The 23,573-nt window shown below is 35.9% G+C and overlaps 1 protein-coding gene across 3 annotated transcripts in view; it reads right to left on the reverse strand.

Annotated features, from left to right (window-relative positions):
• Positions 1-23,573, reverse strand: part of BARD1 (BRCA1 associated RING domain 1) — a 76,447-nt gene that overhangs the window by 50,908 nt on the left and 1,966 nt on the right. For all 3 annotated transcript variants that reach the window (XR_010024240.1, XM_063106031.1, XM_063106019.1), the window contains exons 2-3: positions 15,542-15,598; positions 10,877-11,025 (exon numbers count right to left, since the gene is read on the reverse strand). Coding sequence is in view for 2 of the 3 variants with exons in the window: in XM_063106031.1 (XP_062962101.1) it covers positions 10,877-11,025; positions 15,542-15,598 (206 nt within the window). In the remaining variant the exon portion in view is untranslated. The remainder of the gene's footprint in view (positions 1-10,876; positions 11,026-15,541; positions 15,599-23,573) is intronic.

The following is a 23,573-nucleotide window of genomic DNA, read 5'->3' on the forward strand; positions in this document are numbered from 1 at the left end:
TCCAACATCCATTCACATAAAAAAAAAAGACTCAGCAAAATAGGAATGGAAGAGAACTTCTTCAGCCTGATGAAAAGCATCTACAAAATTCATACAGCCAATATTATGCTTACTGGTGAAAGACTGCTGAAAGACTGCAACTATTATCTTGTTTATATTATCAAAAACAAGGCAAAGATGTCTGCTCTCACCACTCCCATTTAATATCATACTGGAAGTCCTAGCCAGCACAACAAGATATAAAAGGTATACAGATTGGAAAGGAAGATATAAAACTGTATTTATTCACAGATGACTTTATAGAATATTCCAAAGAATCTTAAAAAAAAAAAAGTAATAAAACTAAAAAGTGAATTTAACAAGGTCATAGATTACAAGGTCAATATACCAAATGTAATTTCAACTGTATCTCTATACACAAGCAACATCAAATGTAAACTGAAATTTTAAAAAATAGTACTGTTTATAATAAAATAAATACTTAAATATATATCTAACAAAATTCATACAAACTGTTTGCTGAAAATTACAAAACACTTATAAAAGAAAATCTACACAAATGGAGAAATATACCATGTTCATGAACTAGAAGATTCAATGTTGTTGTCAATTCTCCCAAATAGATCTATAAATATAACATAATCCCAATGAAAATCTAAGCAGGATTTTTTATAAAAACAGACAAGCAATTATAAAATTTACATGAAAAAGCAAAGGAACTATAATATGGAAAGGCAAAAGACTTAGAACAGCCAACACAATACTAAAGAACAAAGTTGGAGGACTCACAATGTCTGACTTCAAGACTTACATCAGACAGAATCATTCAGGGTATTAAAGATAATAACCATGACCCTTTAGGTACCATCTAATATAATCTCAAGCTATATAAACCAAAGACTAATGAGAATGAATAAACAATAACTACACACTCACACACAATTTCTCGACAAAAAGAAGTTAGATAAAAAAATACATATTATGTGTTTTCTCTTACATTTAATAATAAAAATAATCCAAACTAATTTGATGTGTTAAATCAGAACAAATGGTTAGTTATCCCCATGGGGAAAGGAGGCAATAACTAGAGGGGGGCACAAGAGGGGTTTCCAGAGTACTTGTTCTAGGTGAGTTCATTTTGTGAAAACTCATTAAACTATACACTCAGAATACTTGTGCGCACGCGTGTGTGTGTGTGTGTGTGTGTGTGTGTGTGTGTGTGTGTGTGTATTTTTTTTTTTAAAGATGACCAGTAAGGGGATCTTAACCCTTGGCTTGGTGTTATCAGCACTATGCTCTCCCAAGTGAGCAAACCGACCATCCATATATAGGGATCTGAACCTATGGCCTTGGTGTTATCAGCACCACACTCTCCCAAGTGAGCCACGGGCCAGCCCCATACTATATTTTTTTTAAAGTTTTGAAAAAATATATTTATAATCAAGAATTAACACACAAAGATTTAGTAGAATTTAAGAAAACAAAAAGGAATAATTGTCTCTAAGTAAAGCAAGGTACCACATTTTGTGGATGATATCTTCTGTACATACACCTGCTCTTTAGCTAAGATCATCAAGGATGGCACCTTTGAGGAGCCAACTTTTGAGATGAGACCTAAATGATGAAAAGGAAATAGCCACATAAGGATCTAGAAAAGAGTTTCCCAGACAGAAGGAAGAGCAAGTGCAGAGGTACTAAGATGGGAATTAGTTTACCATATTTAATGGATAGAAAGCTGGTGTGGCTGGAGCTTGGAGAAGGAGCAGAAAATGGAGGGAAATGAGGTCAATGAAAGCAGAAGCATTCTGTAAAGAGCTCTGTCTTGGGTTTTTGGGCAGTACTCCTCATCCCACCAGCTCTGAAGTAGGAGAGGCACAATGCTCAGTTCTGGGACTTCTCTGTTTGCAGTTACTCCCTTGGTATTCTATTCTATACACCATCATCTCTATTTACATTAACAACTCCAAATGTATATGTGCAGCCCAGGTCTCTCCCCTGAACTCCAGACTCCAATATTCAACTGTCTACTTAACAACTCCACCTGAATCTCACACTGACACGAACAAAACTGAGACCCTGATCTGCACCCTCCCAAACCTGCTCCTCCCACAGTTTTTGCCCATCCATCAATCTAGTCACTTAGGACAAAAACCTTTAGAGTCAAACTGGCCTCCACTATCTCTCTTGCATCCTACAGGCAAAATTTAAGTTCTGCCAAACACACCCAAACTCTGATCACTTCTTTCTACCTCCACTCCTGCTACCATGGTCCGAGACACCATCATTCCTCACTAGATTATTACAATAGCCTCATAAGTTGTCTCCCTGATTAGTTCCCTGCCTCGTTCCCCTTGAATCTATTTTCTACACAGCAGCCAGTGATCTTTTCATAACTGATGAGATCATGCCACACAAAACCTTCCAGAGACTGCCAACTGGATTCAATAAAAGTCAAAATCTTAACAATTGTATACTAGGCAGAAACAACCTGATCCTCCTTTACCTTCCTGACTTCATCTCTTATTCTCTCCTCCCTAATCACCATTCTACCCACTGGGCCATCTTGTTGTTCTTTAAACACACCAAGCATGCTTCTACCTCGAAGCCTTCTGCACTTGCTGATCCTTTGCCTGGAAAGCTTTTTCTCAAATGGCTGCATGGCTCACTTTCTAACCAACTTCAGATCACTGTTCAACTGCCACAGTTTTTGAGACCATCCCTAACACCTGATTTAAACTTACAAACCCTTACCGCCTACTTATCTTACCTATGTTTTTACAAGATGTCTCTCTCTCCATCAGACTGTAAACTGTACAAAGGAAAAAATTCATGTCTCTTCCCTACCATATCCCCAATGACTAAAACATTGTCTAGCACAGAGTAGACGCTCAATTAACATTTACTGAATAAATGAATGGGATCTTATAATCCAAGTAAATCAACATAGATCTCCCTCAGACCCAATGCAGGGAAGAAACAGAATGTTTTGTGATTTAGAATGATCACTCTAGCTGCCATGTGGACTACAGAAAAGGTAAGAGTAGACACAATAACCAATTATGTGGCTATCATACAAAAGAAAGATCACATTGCCTTTGACAAGCACTGTAGCAATAGAAATGATAAAAAGCATCAGATATGTAACCTAAAAGATAACAATTAACTAGACCAAGAGGCAGGGAAGAGATGATAAAATGTTCAAAGGCTCAATAGCAGGAGAGCATATAATATATTTAAGGAACTAAAAAATAGCCAGTATACCTGACCAAGGAAGAAAGTGGTATAAAGATGAGATTGTAAGAATAGGCAACAGCCAAACCATATGAGATATTGCTGGCAATGTTAAAAACTTCCCTACTTAAACAAAGAGCAATGGGTAACCACTAAAGTGCTTTATATAAGTCAGGTGGCATTACTGTACACTCAAAAAATGCTCATTGAATGAATTTGAGAGGACTCACTCAGACTCCCAGAGTTGGTATGAAGATAATTTAAAAATAAAAAAGGCCTTTGACATTGAACAGATGAAGCCTTTTTGGAGCTTTCTTATCTGACTAAAGATAAAAATTCCTGGGAGTGAGGCTGCCATTAATCCCCTCTCCAGGGGAGATTTCCTGGCCAGAAAGAAGACAGAGAAGATTACTCACAACTGCATAAACATTACTATAAACTCTCTGACCTCCCGTTTGTTACCCCATAACCTCATTTGTTCTTTCTACAGAAACCTTTTCTCCCCACTCCCTCTCTCCTGTTAAGTTAGGAGAATCACATATTTCTGTAAACTCCTGGGTACACACAGAAATAAAAATCTTTCTTTTCTCTTGCTAATCTTTCTCCAGTTTAATTCGCAGGCCTCCAAACAATGAACATAAAAGAGTAGAGAAAACTTTTCCTCCCCAACAAATTGCACAAGCCATTCACTTTCCTGATTCTGACAGTCAGTCCCCTTCAAGTTGTCTTACTTTTGTTTTTGCCTTTGAGTCCATTCATTTCCTTTAAAAAATACTCCCTTAAAATTCCTTCCTTCCCCCTCTCCCATATACATAGGTAAAATCAACCCAGGTCAGCCCAGCACAAAACTAATAAGTAAAACCTTTGATATCCTATGAAATCTTGACAAGTACTTGTACAATAGATGTCAGAATTTAATTTAAGGACTAGAAAAAAACTTAGAGATCCTCTAGTTCAATTCTCTTATTTTAAAAATGAGAAACTAAGGGCTGGCCCGTGGCTCACTTTGGAGAGTGTAGTGCTGATAACACCAAGGCCACAGGCTCGGATCCCTATATAGGGATGGCCAGTTAGCTCACTTGGGATAGCGTGGTGCTGACAACACCAAGTCAAGGGTTAAGATCCCCTTACCGGTCATCTTTAAAAAAAAAAGAAAAGAAAAGAAAAAAAAATGAGAAACTGAAGTTAAAAAAGAAAAGACACAAATTGGATTATCAAGAGGTCATTTCAGGTACAATGAAGAATAAAGAAAAGGCAAGAAAACTGGAAAAACAGCAACCTGACAAGATTAACAATAATGACGATTATTAACAAATGATTTCATACTGTCTGACAATCATTCTCCAAATTAACATAGACTTAATAACCTCCTCTGACCAACTAGGCCACTTGGAATATGTTTTATCTGTCCTATTAAAAAAAAAAGAGAGAAAAAAAAGGAAACTACCTGAAATATGTTTCCTTCTGAGAAGTCATTTCTCATTCGAGCTAAAGAGAACTCTACAAAACTTTTCTTACATTACAGAACCAAAGGAAAATTTTAATGGAACAGAATTCTAAAGATAAAGTATTCTAAGAAGAAAACCATCGTATTCCTAAGTACTGATAACATCCACCATGTAGGAAATAAGCATGTCTGATGTTACTAAGATATAAAATTTTCATATGTCCTTATTCTTGAGAACTTTTAATACTTAAGAGATACAAAATTTTAATTTCATTTTTCTCATTGTTTTGGGGAATAAATTTCAACATTCCCACGTCTAAATATTAGCAAAAGAAAAGTACATTATCAAATATTATTTTTTACTCTTTAGTAATTTTTTATTTACACAGAACAGTTTTATTAATTTACCAACATCAAAGTATTAACACACCAGAAGGTTGTTAACCAACATCTCAGTTCTCTAAAGTTCAAAATCGCTTCTGCCTACTCTTCTTTCATCTCATATTTCTTGAGTACGAAAGTCCTATCTGTATAAATAAGCCTACCAGGTAAAAGACTTCAACAGGTTAGACAAAATGGAAAAATAGTAGGTTTTAAGAAATAATTAGGATTTAACTCTGTAGAAATTTCAGACATGATCCCTGCCTAGCAAAAGAATTCAGTCAAACTGTACGTTCTCTACCCCAAAGAACCATCACTTCCTCCTGGTGAAATGGAATCATTACACTGAAAAGACAGTGAACCCATTAATCCAGCTAAAGCAGTCTTTATCTGAATGGGGCAGACCCTCCTACACCCTTTTTATATCGTAGCTGAACATCATCACCTAGTCCACAAAGTGTTACCGAGACGGGATCTTGGAAATTGAAACAATCAAAATGAGGTATCCATGTACGCAGAGACTTTACATCTAAACCCAACAAGGTCTTTTCACTGCAATGATGAGTAGATTTCAAAATCAAGCCATTTCTGATATAATCTCAAGTCTAGTGGAAAGGTCAAAATGAAATGTTATCAGGATTATTTTTCAAAAAAGACTCAGGATTATAAAGACTTAAAAGTTAATCCTCTAGCAGTCTGTAAAAAATTGTATTTGACTTTCTAAAATTTATTTTAGACACAGATGACATTTTCAATTAAAAACAAGTCAAATCCCAAAGTCAATGTTTACAAAACTTACAAAATTTGGAATTGAGTATTCAAGAGAAAATTATGGTTTGTAAATAGTAGCAACACATTCAATAGACTAAAAAATCTAAATCTAGAAAGACAAACAAATTTCATACTGAGGTGTACATATTTCCTAACTTAAAAAGGAGTAAATGAAGACAGTAGTACATATTCATGCAATTTATATGTACACAATAATCTTACTAATAATTATTGATAATTTTACTCAAGGAGATTTTAATTATGTATCTTGCATAACTAAGGACAATAGCCAACATAATTATAAATTCTGAATTTTATGCAGCATGTCTAAGATGAAACTGTAAAAAGAAAAACAACACTACTACCAGCACATAAATCATACTATTAACAGCTACAATAGTTTTTATAGGTGAATGCTTCTAAGCATGATAAATTATCGTATTCACTTCATGAAGAAAAATATTGGTCCTTCCTCTACATAGTAAATTTCTCAATGATGACATTTAGAAGAATATTCTCTGAATTTAAATATTTCAGAGTACAACACAAAATATCGAGGAACAGAGATGCACATGCTACTAAGGAGCTGCTTAGCCAAGTTTTTTCTTAAAACTTAATAACAAACTATAGAAAAGAGAGGCAATTAGAAAATGTGATTTAGCTATCATTAATCTACATCAAAGGATTATAATGATGTACATTGTGTGCCTTTCAAATTATTCTCTATTATAGGTTTCACAACAGAAGTTGAGAAATCTCTTTGACAAACTAGTCTCTTATTAAAAATCAAAGGAAAGTACTTTGCTACCATCTGTGCAACATTAACGCTTTACTGAAGAATGACTATTTGGTAAGTTAAGAAGTATTTAGTTCTATTTTAAAAAACAACAGCAACACAGCTATTAAACCACCCATCTTCATCTATTATAAAAAAGTCAGAGCATATATAAAACACTATGTAATCAGTACAGAAAAACTGGCATCTCTCTAAATCAGAAAAACAGAAAGGGAAATCGTAATCTTATGAAAGCATAATCAAAGTATTTTTTTTAATGTCACCAACACCAACGTGTTTCACAGAACCTGACCAGCACCTGCAAGGTCTAATTTATTATGATGGGATTCAAGAAAAAATAAAAACTTTTAAGTTTAACTACATTAGTAGAAAGCAGATTATGTTATAAAGAATAAGGTAAATTTATCCATAAATAGTTGTCAGAAAAACCTGGCAAACAATCTCTTCTCTTTAAGGACACCAAACTGAGAAAAATCTGTTCAAGTATGTTCAAATGTTTAGAAGCTCATTTTAGAAAGTATTGCTATAAATCAGCCTTCTTTATCTCCAGTATACCATATACTATGTCCATGATTTGACAAGTTCTTCCTAATTACCCATCTTAATTACAGTAATTAAATATTTTATAGTAATTGCAACTAACAAAGTTCATCTGGAAGATAAATTGTGCACTACAGAGATTTTCAAAAGACAGAAAAAATGTGGGAGATGTTCAGCCATTGCACGTAATTCGTCATCTTCAACACCTGACCATCTAACAGACTCATAAAACTTCAGAGCTAGACCTTAAGGATCATTTAATCTAATACCCTGATCTTATAATGAGATCATTTTCCAATCTCCTCATTATAAAGAGGATCAACAATCATTTGTCCCCAACAATTGGTTCCCTCTACCCATTATATAGTTCACCATATACAACTTAAGTTTTAGTACTTACTAGATGATAAACTAACACAAAAGTACTACATAAAATATACTGAATAAACTGTAAAGAAACAAAAGGAAATACTCCAGAAAAAAATTTCAAATGCCCTTCAAGGCTAATTCGTTTTGTGAAGACTTCGGGAGGAAAAGTTGGTTGAGAACGCAACTTACATTAAAGTAGAAAAATCTGTGCACCACTGAAATCACAGATCTAGATACAAATTTATATTTCAGTATGTTTATACTCTAGATTTATTGTCATTTTCTATCAAGATAGCAAAGGAGGATGTTTACCACTATAAAATGAATTATTTAAAACAATCTAAGAATTTGTTTTAATATTATTTTAATTAAACATTTTTTAAATTTATTATTATATTTTTACATTCTAATGTTGTGGTGGAGCAGTTGTAGGGGATGGGGGAGAGGAGAAAGGGAAGGAAGATAGGGTGAGAGAACTCCTACGTGGGTTCATGGGAACCCTGTTAGTGGTCTTGCCAGGCTGGAGGCCACCAAGGCCCTGTTCTCCCCTGCTGCCTCCAAGCAACTTCATCCAAAGGGCACAGCCGTGGCTTCTGCCAGCTCTTACTCCCTGTGCTCACCAGGGCCAGCCTTGAAGTGGCTGGGGCTTGAAATGGTTGAAGCAGTCCTTTCTTTCTCTCATCGTGGCTCCTTCTGTCTTCATGAACTCCACAGGTCTCTCCTCCTGTTCCCCTGAGCTCTAATGGCCCCAGCTTGGCAGTCATTGCTTTTTAATAGCTGTAAATTGGTTGATTGTGGGAGAGGGTGATGCTGGGTACCGTCTATTAAGCCATCCTGATCGGAAGTCGATCTTAATTAAGTTTAGTCTCTAGGATATGAATTAGCCTTACCACTGCCAATTTTTATCCAATTCAATCCAACAAACATAATGAATACCTACACTTCTAATGAAAACATTGTGCTAAATGGAGAAACGATAAGCAAGAAACTTACAACATGACCACCCTGTCCTTAATTTCTTCGCCTACAGCATAAGGTGATTAAAGACCTTTGAGATCCTAAAATTCTGATTATATGTTATCTAAACAGTGAAATTCCAATTTATTTAAAATAAGTAATGCTGAAGGCAGCATTGCTAAAGTCTGGTAAGGACTCAAGTAATTATTACTCATTATAAGGAAAACGAATGCAAAATGTCCTTCAGAAAATGAATCATCACAATTCTCTTTCTAAACTCCACCTCTACCTACATGATAAAAACAGCATTCTAAAAGGCCTTAGGTCTCCCCCAGAAACATGTTCTAAATTCAGTTTTCCTAACTATCTTCTTTAATGATGAAACATTAAGGCATCTCATATACCATGGTCCACAAAATATGAAAATTACACTAATGATTAGCATTACTAACTATAGTAAAATTTCTAAAGAGAAGTCTAACTTATTTTTCTTTGTACCCCACAGTAACTGGTACTCCAGTATGCCACAACTGACAGAAGTCAACCCATCGGGGTTACTCTGCTCCCATTTTAAACCTTTCAAAATGTCACATTACTCATTATGGTTTAATTGTGGGTCCCCCTCCCCCATTCATATGTTGAAGTCCTAAACCCCAGTACCCCAGAATGTGACCTTATTTGGAAACGGTCATTGCAGATGTAATTAATTAGTTTAAAATGAGGCTATCCTGGAGTGGGGTGGGCCCCTAATACAATATGACTGGTGTCCTTATAAAAAGGGGAAATTTGATACAAACACATATCTAAGGAGAACAGCATGTGAGCATGGAGACAGCCATCTACAAGCCAAGGAGACAGGCCTGGAACAGATTCTCCCCTCACAGACCTCAGGGGGAATCAACCTTGCACACACCTTGATCTCAGACTTCTAGCCTTCAGAATTGTGAGACCATAGATTTGTTGTTTAAGCCACCCAGTTTGTGGTAGGTACTTTGTTACAGCAGATCTAGCAAACAAATACATTACTATACAGCAACTGTAGAAGACTCAAATCAAAATATCATGACAGCCACAAACCTCAAAATTGCACCCCAAATTCCAATGCATGGCCAATAACCCTAACAGACCACAGACCTTTAAGAATCTAATGAAAGCGGCGTTCACAAAGACATGAACATTTTTCATAATATACACTTAACTCAAGAGGCTCACTGATCCTTCCCAGCCCCCAACTCTGTCAAAAATTCACAGACCTTTGATTACGAACCCTTGCCTTAATCCACAGCATCACACACCAATCTTTTCAACTAGAAAATAAACACTATCAGCACTGTATTTGAATAAGGAAAAGAGTTCAAATGAACTAATGATAAAAGTCTTCCTCATTGTGTTCTTAGAGTTTTACAACCACATTATTTTTTTTAAAAAGGTAAGTATGTTAAAAAAAATTATATGTATAATTACATTTGAAAACAAGTAAAACTTTACCACTATAGTAAATTTTATCATAAAAGAATGGAGTCTAAAACAATGAACCAAGTAACTAGCGAAATAAACTTTTAATACGTAGACTATGATTTAAATTCTTGTTCTTAAAAATATGAAGGTCTGGTCAATAAGATTCAAAGTATTTGACTTTATTTTGTCCCATCAACTTCATTTTTAGAAGCTGACAGCAACACATCATGTCAGGATTCTAAGAACAAAAGATTTAAAAACAGAAATCCAACAATTTTCTATGAGCATCAGCAATCATTCATGGTATCCTGCCAGTCAGGAAAAAGTTCTGCTACAAACACATACTAAAATGACATGATCTGATCAATAAAAAGAAAATTCCAATATTCAATTATGAAGATTCAAAACAGTTTACTTTCTTTCCACAGCTAATTAATTCTCAGTAGAAAGCACAATGGGAAGACATATAGATAATACACAAAATCCAAGAACAATTTAAAAAACATTATCCCCCATTTAAATAGAAAAGAAAATGAATACTAGATTTTTGCTCTTTCATTATGTGCTCATCTAATTAATTCAGTCTAGAAAAGTGATCCATGGAAGAATGTTGTATTCTATCTTGCAAAAGTGTATTTAAGTGATTTAAGCACTATTAAGGACAAAATCACTATTCCATATGTATTCTACAGAAATTATCATAACTGTAAAATGCAGGCAGTATAAAGTAGTGAAAGTCTCTGGACTGATAATCAGAAGAAATGGGTTCTATTTCTCCTGCTCTAGTACTAAGCACATGTGTGACTTATCTTTATAGATCCTAAAATCTGAAATATGTCATTCAGAATTTCTGACAGATCCTTTATACACTTTATGTAATCAATATGAATTCATTGGTTATATAACTATGAGACAATATTTCTCACCTGAAGGCTTATTGTCATGTAGTAAATTTCGAAGCTTACTGCAAATTTGGATCATGCTGTCCAATTGTCTATTTATCTTCACATCTTGTATCCAGGCAGGGGTATAACACACAGGACATCCACTTCCAATGCAGTCACTTACACAATCACTTAAAAAGAATTAAAACAACAACAAAAACCCATTCAGCAGAACTGAATTCGAAAAAATAAATAATAAACAGTTTGAACAGAAGTAAATGAAGCAGAGGTTGCGCTAACATACAACGGTCAAGGTTCCTTTTAACTTTTGGGGTCACAAACCTTTGCAAATCTAATAAAGATATATACACACTCCTGTATAAAAAGGGCATTCACAACCCTCCTCTCCTAAAGCTTATGTGTGAATTCCAGAATAAGAATCCTATAAATTTCCTCCTTCCTTAGTCTCACCATATCGGTTCTAACAGGACTGGGTAATAACAGTTGTAAAAGCCACATCTCCCTCAAGCACTACATTTTTTGTCACGTGACCCTCTCATTTGTAGGCACAGACAATTCTTACAGTATAAACTATCCTCAAACAAAACCTGTGCATACAAAATTTTTGTGTCCTTGACTTCTAGCAATGATTCCTGGCAAAAAGTAACTCAAAAAAGGTTGTAAAATTAATCTGCAATCCATACTGGAGCTAGGAAAGATACCTGAGATCATCAAATTCAATAAATGTCACAAGTTCAACAAATATCCAATTTTTTTAAGCAAAGAAACTTGTGTGTTTGTTTTCTTAAAGCTTAGAAATCTAACTTGGAACCCCAAAACAAAAAAAAATAGGTAAACTGATTACTCAGGCAATTTAAATCATCAATTTTTGTATAATACTTAATTATTTGAGGAATACCAGTAAAATATAATCTGAGAACCATTCATCAAGAACCATCACCTCATTGTCAGATAAAGAAAATGAGATCCATTTAATTAAATCACTTACCCAGCACTGCACTAGTACTCAGATTAGCCTATTTTATATATTCTATAACATTTGTTTTATAACTACTATTCCCAAACTATTTTATATACATTAATCCAGAATTCTGGAGAAATATGTCATTTCTCAACAGCTCTGCATAACTCAGTGAGCCAATACTTCTCAAATGACCGATGCATTATGTCATTAAATCATGCTGGGTAAAAGATCAATTCAAAGTACTGGATAAACCAATGTACAGAGTTACAGAGTACAGAAATTCATTGACATAGTTCCAGATTACACTGGGATGAACCTAAAGAAAATAGCACTTGTCAAGTTTTGGTGTAATATCATAGAAGAATATCCACAATTATCTAGAAAGTCTATTAAAATACTCCTTTTACCAACTACAAATATGGGTAAGGCCAGATTTTCTTTGCATACTTTAATAAAAGCAACATTGAATACATAAGCAGATATGAGAATCCAGCTGTCTGCTATTCAGCAAGACATTAAAAAGATTTGCAAAAATGTACAGTGGTGCTCCACGAAGTTTGCAGAAAAATGGAATTAAAAGACAATACGAATTTTTCCATGAACTTTTTGAAGGCCCCTCATAAAATAGTGCAACTCTTCTATTTTTTCTCTGGTTTGTAAAATAGTTATTTTTCCTAAAAAAAATTGTTATTTATGTTAGTACATAATGGGTTCTTTATTTTCAAATGAATTAATTTTTTTTTAAAGTCTCAGTTTTATATGGTAAACACACACACACATACATATATAAACAAAAGCTCCTTATGGTTTTCAATACTGAAAAATTTTTAAAGTAGTCTGAGACCAAAGAGTTTGAATACCCCGCCACACATCTTAAATGAATTACAGTAATGTGTCGCTTAACGATGGGGATAAATTCCTTCTGAGAAATCCATTGTTAGCTGATTTCCTCCTTGTGCACTTATAGAATGCAATACATAAACTTACATGATTTAGCCTACCAAATACCTAGGCTATGTGGTATCATCTTTTAAAACCTCACTGCTTAGCAGTTTTATGTAACTGGAAATCTGCAAAGATTACGAACAGCTGCCTTAACTCTTGGCTTCATAATTAAAATGAATCAAAACTACACTGAATGGATTCTTCCCTATGCTCATGTCATATACACATGATCATTTTCTCTTAAGATGTTCTTACACCTCTCTTAATCTTTATTGGCTGTTTTAAGTCACAGAGCCCTTTAGAATCTGATTAAATGTATGAATCTCCCCCCCACACACACATTTTGCATACAATTTCATCAAGTCCCTTATGCTCTAGCAGTTCTATCAATGACCTATTGTATACAATGAGCAAACTCCCCAAGAATCAGCTAAAACAAAATAAATCTGCTTGCTACAGAGTGGAGAGAGGGAGTATGCATCATGGAAGTTTGGAGGCAGTGACATTTGAGCTGAAATTTAACTGATGAAAAGTGAGCCTCACTAAAATCTGGCAGAAGTACATTCCACAGGAAGAAATAGCAAGTGCAAAAATCCTGGGCAGGAAAAGTTTGGTGTGTTTAATAGACTAAATGGAGAAGGCAGCTGGAACAGTGTGAGCCAGCGGGAAGGAAGGTCCAAGAGGCAGGCAGGATCTAGGTCTTGTACAGTGTCTGTAGACCTGAGTGCAGAGTTTACATTTTATTCTAATTCCAATAGGAAGCTACTGCAGGATTTTAAGCAGGGTAATGACATGGACATAATTTACATTTTTAAAAGATCACTGACAAGAATGTAGAAAATGGGGAAGCACTGATGATGCCAAAAAGAAAAGACCAGTTAGGAACCAATCACAATAGTCTGAAGAGACAGAGTATGACGGTGGCTTGGACTGAAATGTAAACAATAGTAAATATAGAAAAAAGTGGGAAAATTCATGATTCAGGACACTTTTGAGGTGGAACCAACAGAACTTAATCATGTCAGCATAAGGAAGAAAAATGACAATCAGGTATGACATGTGGTTTTTTCCTTATGCAACTTTGCAGTCACTTATTGCAATGAAGATTACACAGGCAGGAACAGGTTGACGTCAAGGATGATCAAGAGATCTGTTCTGAATGTATAAAGCTTGAAATGCCTTTCTGACATCCAAACAGAGCTATCAGATAAGCAATAGGTACCATTTCCTATCCCATCCTCCTAGTGGATATGCCCCATCTGTGTTTCTAGAAATAAAATTGGGACCCCAAGCATAGCTGCCCCCACACATCCTTAGCCCACTTATTTTCATATATGCTCAAACTTCAGAATGCAATCAGTTCATGCCAGATAGTCATATACTTATAACTTAATTAAAAACTTAATTCAAAGGAGGTAATATTAATCCTGTCTCATAGACAATTAAACTAAAACAGTACCTCAATTGATTTCTCTGAACAAGAAATAGGATGAGATGAAAATCTAATCACCTAACCTGTAAACCAGAGCTTTCACACTATCACATGGACATAATTTCATGACAACTGTTACAGGCTATTGTGTTCCCCGAGAAGATGTTGAAATCTTAACCCCCCAGTACCTGTGAATGCGACCTAATTTGTTAATAAGGCCTCTGTAGATGATCAAGTTAAGATGAGATCATTAGGGTAAGCCCTAATCCAATATAACTGGTATTCTTATAAAAAGGGGAAATTTGGACACAGAGACAAAACTGTACACAAAGGAGAATGCCGTGTGAACATGGAGGTAAGCATCAGAATGATGTATCTACAAGCCAAGGAAAGGCAAGGATTGCCAGAAACCCTCTGATGGAGTTTGGATGTTTTGGTCCCTTCCAAAACTCATGTGGAAATTTGATCCCCAATGTGGCAGTGCTGGAAACTGATTGAGTCATGGGGGTGGATCCCTCATGAATGGATTAGTGCTCTCCCTAGGTGGGCGGAGTAATGAATGAGTTCTCGCTCCACTAGTTCCCTCAAGAGCTGGTTGTTTATAGGACCCTGGCATGCCCCCCCCCCCTCGTCTTGCTCCCTCTCGCCATGTGATCTGCTTGTACCCACTACCTGCCTGCCACTTTCTGCCATGATTAGAAGCAGCCTGAGGCCCATGCCAGATGCAGCTGTCCCAGAATATAAGCCAAATAAACCTCTGTTCTTTATACATTACCCAGTTTCAGGTATTTCAGTTATAACACAAATGGACTAACATACCCACCAAATGCTAGAAGAGAGTCATGGAACAGATTCTCCCTCACAGCCCTTAGAAGAGCTGCCAACACCTTAATCTCAGACTTCTAGCCTGCAGGACTATGAGACAATAAATTTGTTCTAAGCCACCCAGTTTTTGGTACTTTGTTATGGCAGCCCTAGGAAAGTAATAGTAGTAACTGTAAGAACTAGACTTTCATAATTTTGAAAGTCTAGATTCAAAACTTAACTGGAAGATTAAAAAATACACATTTAAATTATATAAAAGACATTAATTTTTTCTCCCAAGCTTAACAAAGCTATTTACTGAGCTCTGTAACTATGGTCAAGTACTCTTCTTTGAGCTTTTATTTTCTTATTTGTAAACTAAGACAGTTATAAGGATCAAAATGAGATAATGTATAGTAAGTTATTTTGTGGACTATGAAAGTTACACAAACATGAAGTACTATTATTACTGAAATCATTCCATGGTTGTTAGCTAGTAAAAATATAGCTATGCTATACGCATCAAGCCATAATTACTTACCTACAGAAGATATGTTCACAGCCTCCTAAGCACACAGGCTCCCTCAGAATATTAGTGCTGTTTGAAGAAAGGAAAATGAAATCAAGACTTAGGTTATTGTTAGATAAACATTTCTTGCTCAATATTCTGTAAGTTTAAGACCCAACACTACCACGTTTTTCTCTTTCTCAAAGCAGGAGATATTAAGAATACATTCATTTGAAAGTCTGTTACTCTCTGGTTAAATACTGCATCATCGCACATCTGCTGAATTCAAACAGCAACTACCAAACCCAATACAAGTTATAATGCTTTTTGTAATGTATTTGTTGGGAAGTCAGAGAAAGGAACAACTTTGTTCAAGCACCTCTAAACCTCTTAGAGGCAAAACCAACCAACGTCTGCTTCTTTCAACTAAGGTACACTTTCACATAATGTTTCAAAGGGTAGACCATAAATCTCAAAATGTGACCCATAAGTAAACTATATAATGGATTGTACAAGTGAGAACATTTCTGACAGTGGAGGGCGATAACTGGATAGGACGCTGCGACAACAGGTGTAAACCAGAACTGCGCAAGCAAACCAGGATACCTGGTCGCCTTAAACATAAAAATCAATGGTTTCCCCTAAGAAAACATGTGTTTCTTGCTATTGTTAAGTAACCATCTATTTTTCACAGATGTCCTGTCAAAAATACAGCCATTCTTTCAGTTCACAGGAAGTTGACTGTTTTGCTCTTTCAGCAATTGCAAATAGAAATCATCAGGTTGGCAGTCTGCAGACTGAATGAGATTCACTGCATTGAGGAAAGAGAAAAAGAGACAAAAATATTCCCAATGTTGTCCATCAGTATATATTCTACATTTGACAGTATTAAGAAGGTAATGGTAATTACTAAAAAACACACACCAAGTCATTACAGTGGGGCTAATGTAGCAAGAGCAAACCAGAAAAGTAAGGCTTTAAAGGATGAACATTTTTTGTGCGTTATTTATTACACTGACCCTAGGACCTTTACGTATTTACACCACTGTCATCCAATTACCTCTGTGCACATGCCACCTATCAATAAAAACATTCTCCACATCTCTTGAAAAATCAAAAGTATCACACTGCACATTTTAATAGATATGAACACCAAAGTGAAATTGAGCTTTCAGAAAGAGTGCTATAAACAGAATGTACACCCACCATGTTTTTCTCAAGATACTGAAAACAGTGCTCACTGACATTACAAAACCCATTACTTTTAAAAACTCACAATATCTAATTTTTCTATCACACTATGTAGAACATACTGATAAAAATATGACTTTTGTGATTTTGGCAATTATGATGATCTCTTTTACAATGTTCATGCTGTTCCTATTTTTGTTCATTATTTGACCTACCAAGCCTAACCTCCTCTTCCCAATCAAGTGTGCTGAACTCTGCTTCCCTGTAAGCTCTGCCTCTAAGATCTCAAAAGTGGTGTTATCACACCTCCCATAACAAAATCCTTCCTCTATCATTTATTGCATCATCCTGGCCAAACCTCCACCTTCAGGTTGCTCTCCACCTTGAGGGAACTCCATTCAGTCCTGGGTCCCTATTCTGCCCAGGCCACAGAGTTAGCTACTTCAGTGCATTCTGTGCCATACCCTAATTTGTTTGGTAGCTTCTTCATTTCTGTATCTCAACCAAAGTGATGTATTACATGTTCCATGAGTAAACAAATAAATGAATAGATAGACGACCATTCAAAATGATCTCCATGTTCCTAAACCTCATTAACCTTTATGGAGCTAAAGGGTGTGAGTTTTTCACAACCTAAACACAGTCCCACATCTTCATCAGTAATCTTACCCCTCCATCCAGTCCCAGGGGAAAGATTTTCTTCAATCATTCTTCCCTCTTAAGACATGCTGCTCTTCTGCCTTAGCTCCCATAGCTTCCCAGTCTCCTATAGTCCTTGATTCTCATCGCTGTAGTTGCCTTTCTTCTACTTGCATCTAAACATGCACAGGTAATGTCTCCTTCAACTTGCTTTCCATCCTGCCGCTTCCTTCTGCCCTAGCTCTTCCCTTTCTTGAACACATAAAAGTTCTTGAAAAAGTACTCTATAGCAGCTAACGCACCTCCTTATCCCCAGGGCTTTTACTCCCTCCACTCCACTGAAACTGCTCTCCAAAGCATTTTTGGTCCTCATTCTCCCTGACCACACTGTGAAATAACATTGACTTTGCCTTTTTTCTGGAAATCCTTCCTTCTACTAAGTTTGAATTATCTTACAGCACATTTATCTGGCTATTTCAGCATTTCTTTAACTTCTGCTTTTCCAATTTCTCCATGGAGGCATACCCCCACCCCATTATGCAGACCACAGCCTTCTGAATTTCTCTGGCAATACTGGACTCATGCCTTGATTCTGCTTCTAAACTTTAAATTTCCTTCCTTAGATTACTCTGAACCCTTTCTCCATAGTTCTTACCCTTCACTCTAGCAGTAAGACGTAATCATGTAATCAGCAATGATCTAGTATCTATGAATAATTGATCAGTTGTACTAAATATTCTAATTAGTAAGCTAGAATATATTTTTTTGTTGTTAACAGATGAGCAAAGACATGACAAATGTAAATGAGAAGTACATGCCCATGTGTCTATTGGGGGAGGCAGCAGAGAGACAAGTGGGATAGCCAAGCTGGAGAGGGTAGTGCCAATTTCAAAAGAACTTCAGTGGAAGAGCTCAAAGGGTAGATATACTACAGAGGGTGGCACTGATCTGGGCCAAAGATTTTCTGAGAATAGCTAGAAGTTTATCAGCTCAGAAGATACCTCGGAATAAAAGAATTTTTATTACTACTAGCAAATATCTATCAAAATTTTAAATGCACCCAACTTTAACTCAAACTATTCCACTGCCAGGAAATTATCCTTCGGATCCACTAGATACTTACAAAAATTAAACTTGGAAATACTAAAGATATCTAGACAAGATTCTAAAAGCTTCCAGGGATTAAGAAATAACAAAATTAAAATGTCATATTTTTTAAAAAAAGGAATCAGAAAGGCATAAGACTTCCCAAGGGCAATAAGGAATGCTACAAGACAGTGGAGCGAGGCCTTCAAAACAATAATTAAAAATTATTTTGTAAGGGGCCGGCCCATGGCTCACTTGGGAGAGTGTGGTGCTGACAACACCAAGGCCATGGGTTCGGATCCCTATATAGGGATGGCGTTTAGCTTACTTGGGAGAGCATGGTGCTGACAACACCAAGTCAAGGGTTAAGATCCCCTTTCTGGTCATCTTTAAAAAAAAAAAAAATTTGTACTTTGAATTCTGTATCTAATCATCTTCAACAGTACAAAATTAAGAGGTAATAGGTAATAAGAAAACTCATCTTCGAGAGTAGGAAGTAAAGAAGTTAATAATGTCTAAAATGAAAAAAAATTGAAAAACCATAAAAAGCAATATAAAATATTATTTAGAAATGCAGAGGTAAATGCTTGAAAAACTAAAAAAAAAGAAAAGAAAAAAAGAGGTTGTGTTTGAAGTACAGAACCCATGGGTAGTGAAGGATGAGGCAAGAATATTTCCATTATAGTCTTCGCCCTACTGACTTTGTCAACTATGATCACATATAGTTTTAACTCAAAAAAATTTTACATGTAAAGGAACATGACAAGGATATTCACCACAGCACTGCTTGTTAGAGCAAAAAACTGGAAAGAACCTAAATTTTTACCACCAAGGAAATGGTTAAATAAATCACAACATATGTACCTGCTGTATAGTATCCTCTCATCTGAGGTATGTAATAGTTATATAAAAACCTCTTATAAAGGATACACAAGAAACTGATAATGGTGATAATTGCAGAGAAGGATTCAGACTTATCTGTCATTCATTTCAGCACCGCACTCTCCCGAGTGAGCCACGGGCCGGCCCCTATCTGTCATTCATTTAACAAATATGTTATGACCATATACTGTTATTTTAATTCTTTCACATATGCATCTATTTTTAAAAAAAAATTAGTATTAAAAAGTTCATCACAATCTGGTAATACCCAAGCCATGCAACCTTTTCTCTCATTGCTCCTCAAGAAAACTCTGCTCTGGGCAGGCCAGTATCTATAAAAATTCTCAAAGATCTTATGTCCAATTCCAGTCCCATGTCTTTGCTCAAACTGTTCTCCCCAGCATAAATACACTTCTTCCTCCCAACTATACAAGCCCAACACATTTCCTCCTCCCAACTATACAAGCCCAACACATTACCCAAATATTGTTTGAGATGGTATAATAAAAATGACAATAAACGAATAAGCATGGGGATACTTGGATTTTAGTGTCCATGCCATCACTTATCCAAAATCCATGCCATGCACCAGACATGTAAAGAAAACAAAGCTGATGTGACTACGTTACACTCTTATCTAAGGTGCTTATAATCTAGCTGGGTAGTTACACAAGCCAAATTAATATTTCACTTAAGAGAGGTACAAAACCCTCTAAAATTCCAGAGAAGAAAGATGGCATCTAGTTGGGGCTCTGGAATTCAATGCTGAAAAATAAGTATTTTGTATTGTAACTGCCTGATGCTCTATTTTTCTTGCCTCCAAATAGATTACAGTCCTATAAACAAGAGATCTTGACTTTCATTTTGTCTGAGCTTCCCAACGTACCATTACCTACCTACCATGAAGCTGGATGAATAATAGAATTTTTAAAAATCTTTAGCGAATGAACCAAATGAAAGACTACACACAAAAACACATTTGTATCAACAATTCTATTTTATCTGTACCCTATTTTCTGTCTGATATATGTATTATTAGAAAGAAAAAAATTCAGATGAATAAGAAAAGCCATTCGTATGGTAACAGGACTTCTGTACCTTGAAAATTCAGCTACTCTACTTTCTATCTGCAGTCATTTTCTGTAACATCACATGTACTTGATTTGGGAAGACTGGTGGAGTCAAAGGATTATAACTTGGAGAAGAATTAGATAGTGAGAATAAACAATTAAAAAAAGATCCTATTGATACAAAATTTTCTTTGCAAAAAAAAAAAAAAAGAAAGTAAACACAATTGAGATTACAATACTAAGGTATATATCTACCTCTTAACTGAATGGCTCCCCAAGCTTCCACGAGATATCAACTGCTATTTAATACTAGGCAAGAACAGCTACCATAGTACTCTTACATTTTAGAGAATCCTCAAAGTATTTTAAGTATTGGACCAATGCATTTAACATCAAAATGCACAAGCTCTCCCAGGCAATTAAACACTGTTGTGTTGATCTTTAGGAGAATAAACAGAGTCTTTAACAAGTAAGGTATACGGATAATGGTGTGGAAGCATCTTATTTTGTACAATTATTTCATATTCAAGTAAATCACAAGGGAAAAATAAAAAATCACATCTTGATTGTTTAGTGTCAACAAATGTTAAATGAATGAGTCAAATATTCCTAAAGTCAAATAGGCAATAGAACTCTATTAGTGACTAATAGTGATAGAATCTACTGCCAGAGACAGACAAGCCACAGAGGATATCATGTACACCTGATTCAAATAATGTTGGTTATCCTGTCTTCTATTCCCTTTCCTCCAAAGCAAAACAATATCTACGTAACTAGAGATCTTCCCAGTCTGTCCTTCAAAGCTCTTCACCTCTTCCACCTGACATTCAAATGTTGCATTTAAAGACTCAAACCTAGGCATGCCTCTTTATACTCTCTTCCCTACCCACTTCCAAAACTCTACCACCTTCAATCACCATTCTTATGTAGATGACTCTAAAATTTCCACTCCCATACTAAAATCTCTCCTCTGAGCCCAGACCTATATAACAATAACTTCATTTATAAGGCCATCCCTGATGTTATGGAGGACAGTGTAAAGGGTACTCACTGTGTCTGGTAACTCTCTCTAGCAGTCACAAGCCCTATATGACACCAGCTCTTTGTATGCCTGTAATGGGATGGTGCATGTCATGGTTCTAGCTCTAAATCCCAGAGGAAAAGACCTATACCTTCTACATCTGCCCTGAGGCCTTAGTCGCTGCTTACTGTAGGTAATTAACCCCAGAACCTATGAAGGATTCTTGGCAATTTAGGTCAATTAACTAGATCCATCTGGTATTACCACTTGCAAAGGCCCGTTAATTGTGATCCTACCTTAACCTAAATTCTTTCATACGTTAATTTAACAAACACTAAGAAAACTATGTCTGACACTATGAATGTGAACCTGTCTTTATGAAATGAGTAGCATAACTGAAGGAGAGAGACATTAATCAACCAATCAAAATACTATGTAAATAAATAAATCCCACAAATAAATACATTCTAATTTGGAGGATATGGTGCAAGCTAAACACCAATGATCCGTGCCCTTTTCTGTGTGTACTTTAATTTCAATAAAAAAATTTTAAGCAATATTTTACATCCAATGGACACTAATAATTATAGAATCCGCAAACTGGAGGAAGCCTTAAAAAAATCAACTAGTACATTTCCTCATTTTATAGATGAGGGCACTGGAGTTCCAGGAAAGCTACACGAATTCCTCTCCCTGAGAACATAACTATGTGAACCAATTGAATATTTTATTGTTAGGCTACTAATCACTCTGTGATTAACCCTGTCTCAACTCCTTGCCAACCTGACCCTCTTTATTCTATAATTCTTTTTAGCATAGTGTTATGTGCTAATAATCCCATACCTGGCTCCATTAATAAAAATCTATCCATACCTTGAGGCCCAATTCAAAAGTCCAAAAGGCTCTCCTCCACTGGCCCCACCCAAGTACTCTTCTCTCCATCCCCTTAGCCTTCATTATAATTTACCCTAAACTATATGTACATTTTTTCCCTTATAATAAAGCATTCACACCTTAAAGGGAGAAAACACATCATCAGTGCCTCAGAGATTTCTTGTTGTTCTAATGACTATCTAGGGCCAGAGCAAACCCAAGGGAGCAATCAAACCACTTAAAGATCACTGGCCTGTAAGAATGCCTCAAACATACAAAACTCCTGAAAAAAAGGCAAAAGCTAAATGCTGGGGTCAGGAAAGCTACCCTTTATTTTACAAATATTTATATAGTACTTAGTACATAACAGGCACTGCTCTAAGTATCTTATAATTACTAACTCATTTAATCCACATAACAACCTTGTAAGGGAGAAACTCATTTTGCATATGAAAAAAGGAAGCATACAAAGATGAAATAGTTTGCCCAAAATCAATGAGCCAGCATTTGAAGCTAGGAAGTCTGATTCCAGAACCCATGCCCTTAACTACTAAGCTATGCTGTCTCAAAATACAAGTAAATACAAAATTAATCTTGAATGCTTTTGAAATGACAAGAGATAATTCAGAAAAAAATAAAAACCACCTACCCTAAAAGTTACAAGGTTACTATTTAACTTCTTACTAAAAGCTGACTAAAGAAGACTTAAGTTATAATCATCATAGATGCCAAATCCCCGCCCCCCCAAAGTACGCCAAGAGGTACCTAATTATTTTAATTCACAAAACAAGAGTCATATGACACCTGGGGCTTGTACACCGCAGCTCCTATTACCATTTCCTGTTTCCTTTAGGAACACATTATTATTTTGCTTTCTGCCAACCTCTCAAATGATACTGTCTTCCTGTCTCATTTTTCCAAACTTTAAATAGCTTCTGTCTGGTTGTGAGGCTTGGCCCTAACACAAATGTCGAATGTGGCTCCTGGAACATCAGCTTCACCTTGAAGCCATACTTTTGTTAAAGGTCAAGAAACGATGCTGTGTTATGTAGCCAATCCACCACACCAGAAAGTAATGCTTGCTGCAAAACAGATCCAATGTGCTACACAAGACAGATGACAGCTGGGAACATGAGATAAATGACAGCTGCAAGCTGAATGTGAGGGTAATCGGGGTAATAACTAGCCCATTGGTAGAACTCTGAAACTCTGTAAAAGAACATCCTGACACAATTTCAAATAATGTAACACTGCTTTGAACAGTGGGTAGCAAAAGCAAGAAGCAGACCATCCTGAGTCGCTC

Source organism: Cynocephalus volans, chromosome 1, assembly GCF_027409185.1.
Source record: "Cynocephalus volans isolate mCynVol1 chromosome 1, mCynVol1.pri, whole genome shotgun sequence".
Classification (NCBI taxonomy): domain Eukaryota; kingdom Metazoa; phylum Chordata; class Mammalia; order Dermoptera; family Cynocephalidae; genus Cynocephalus; species Cynocephalus volans.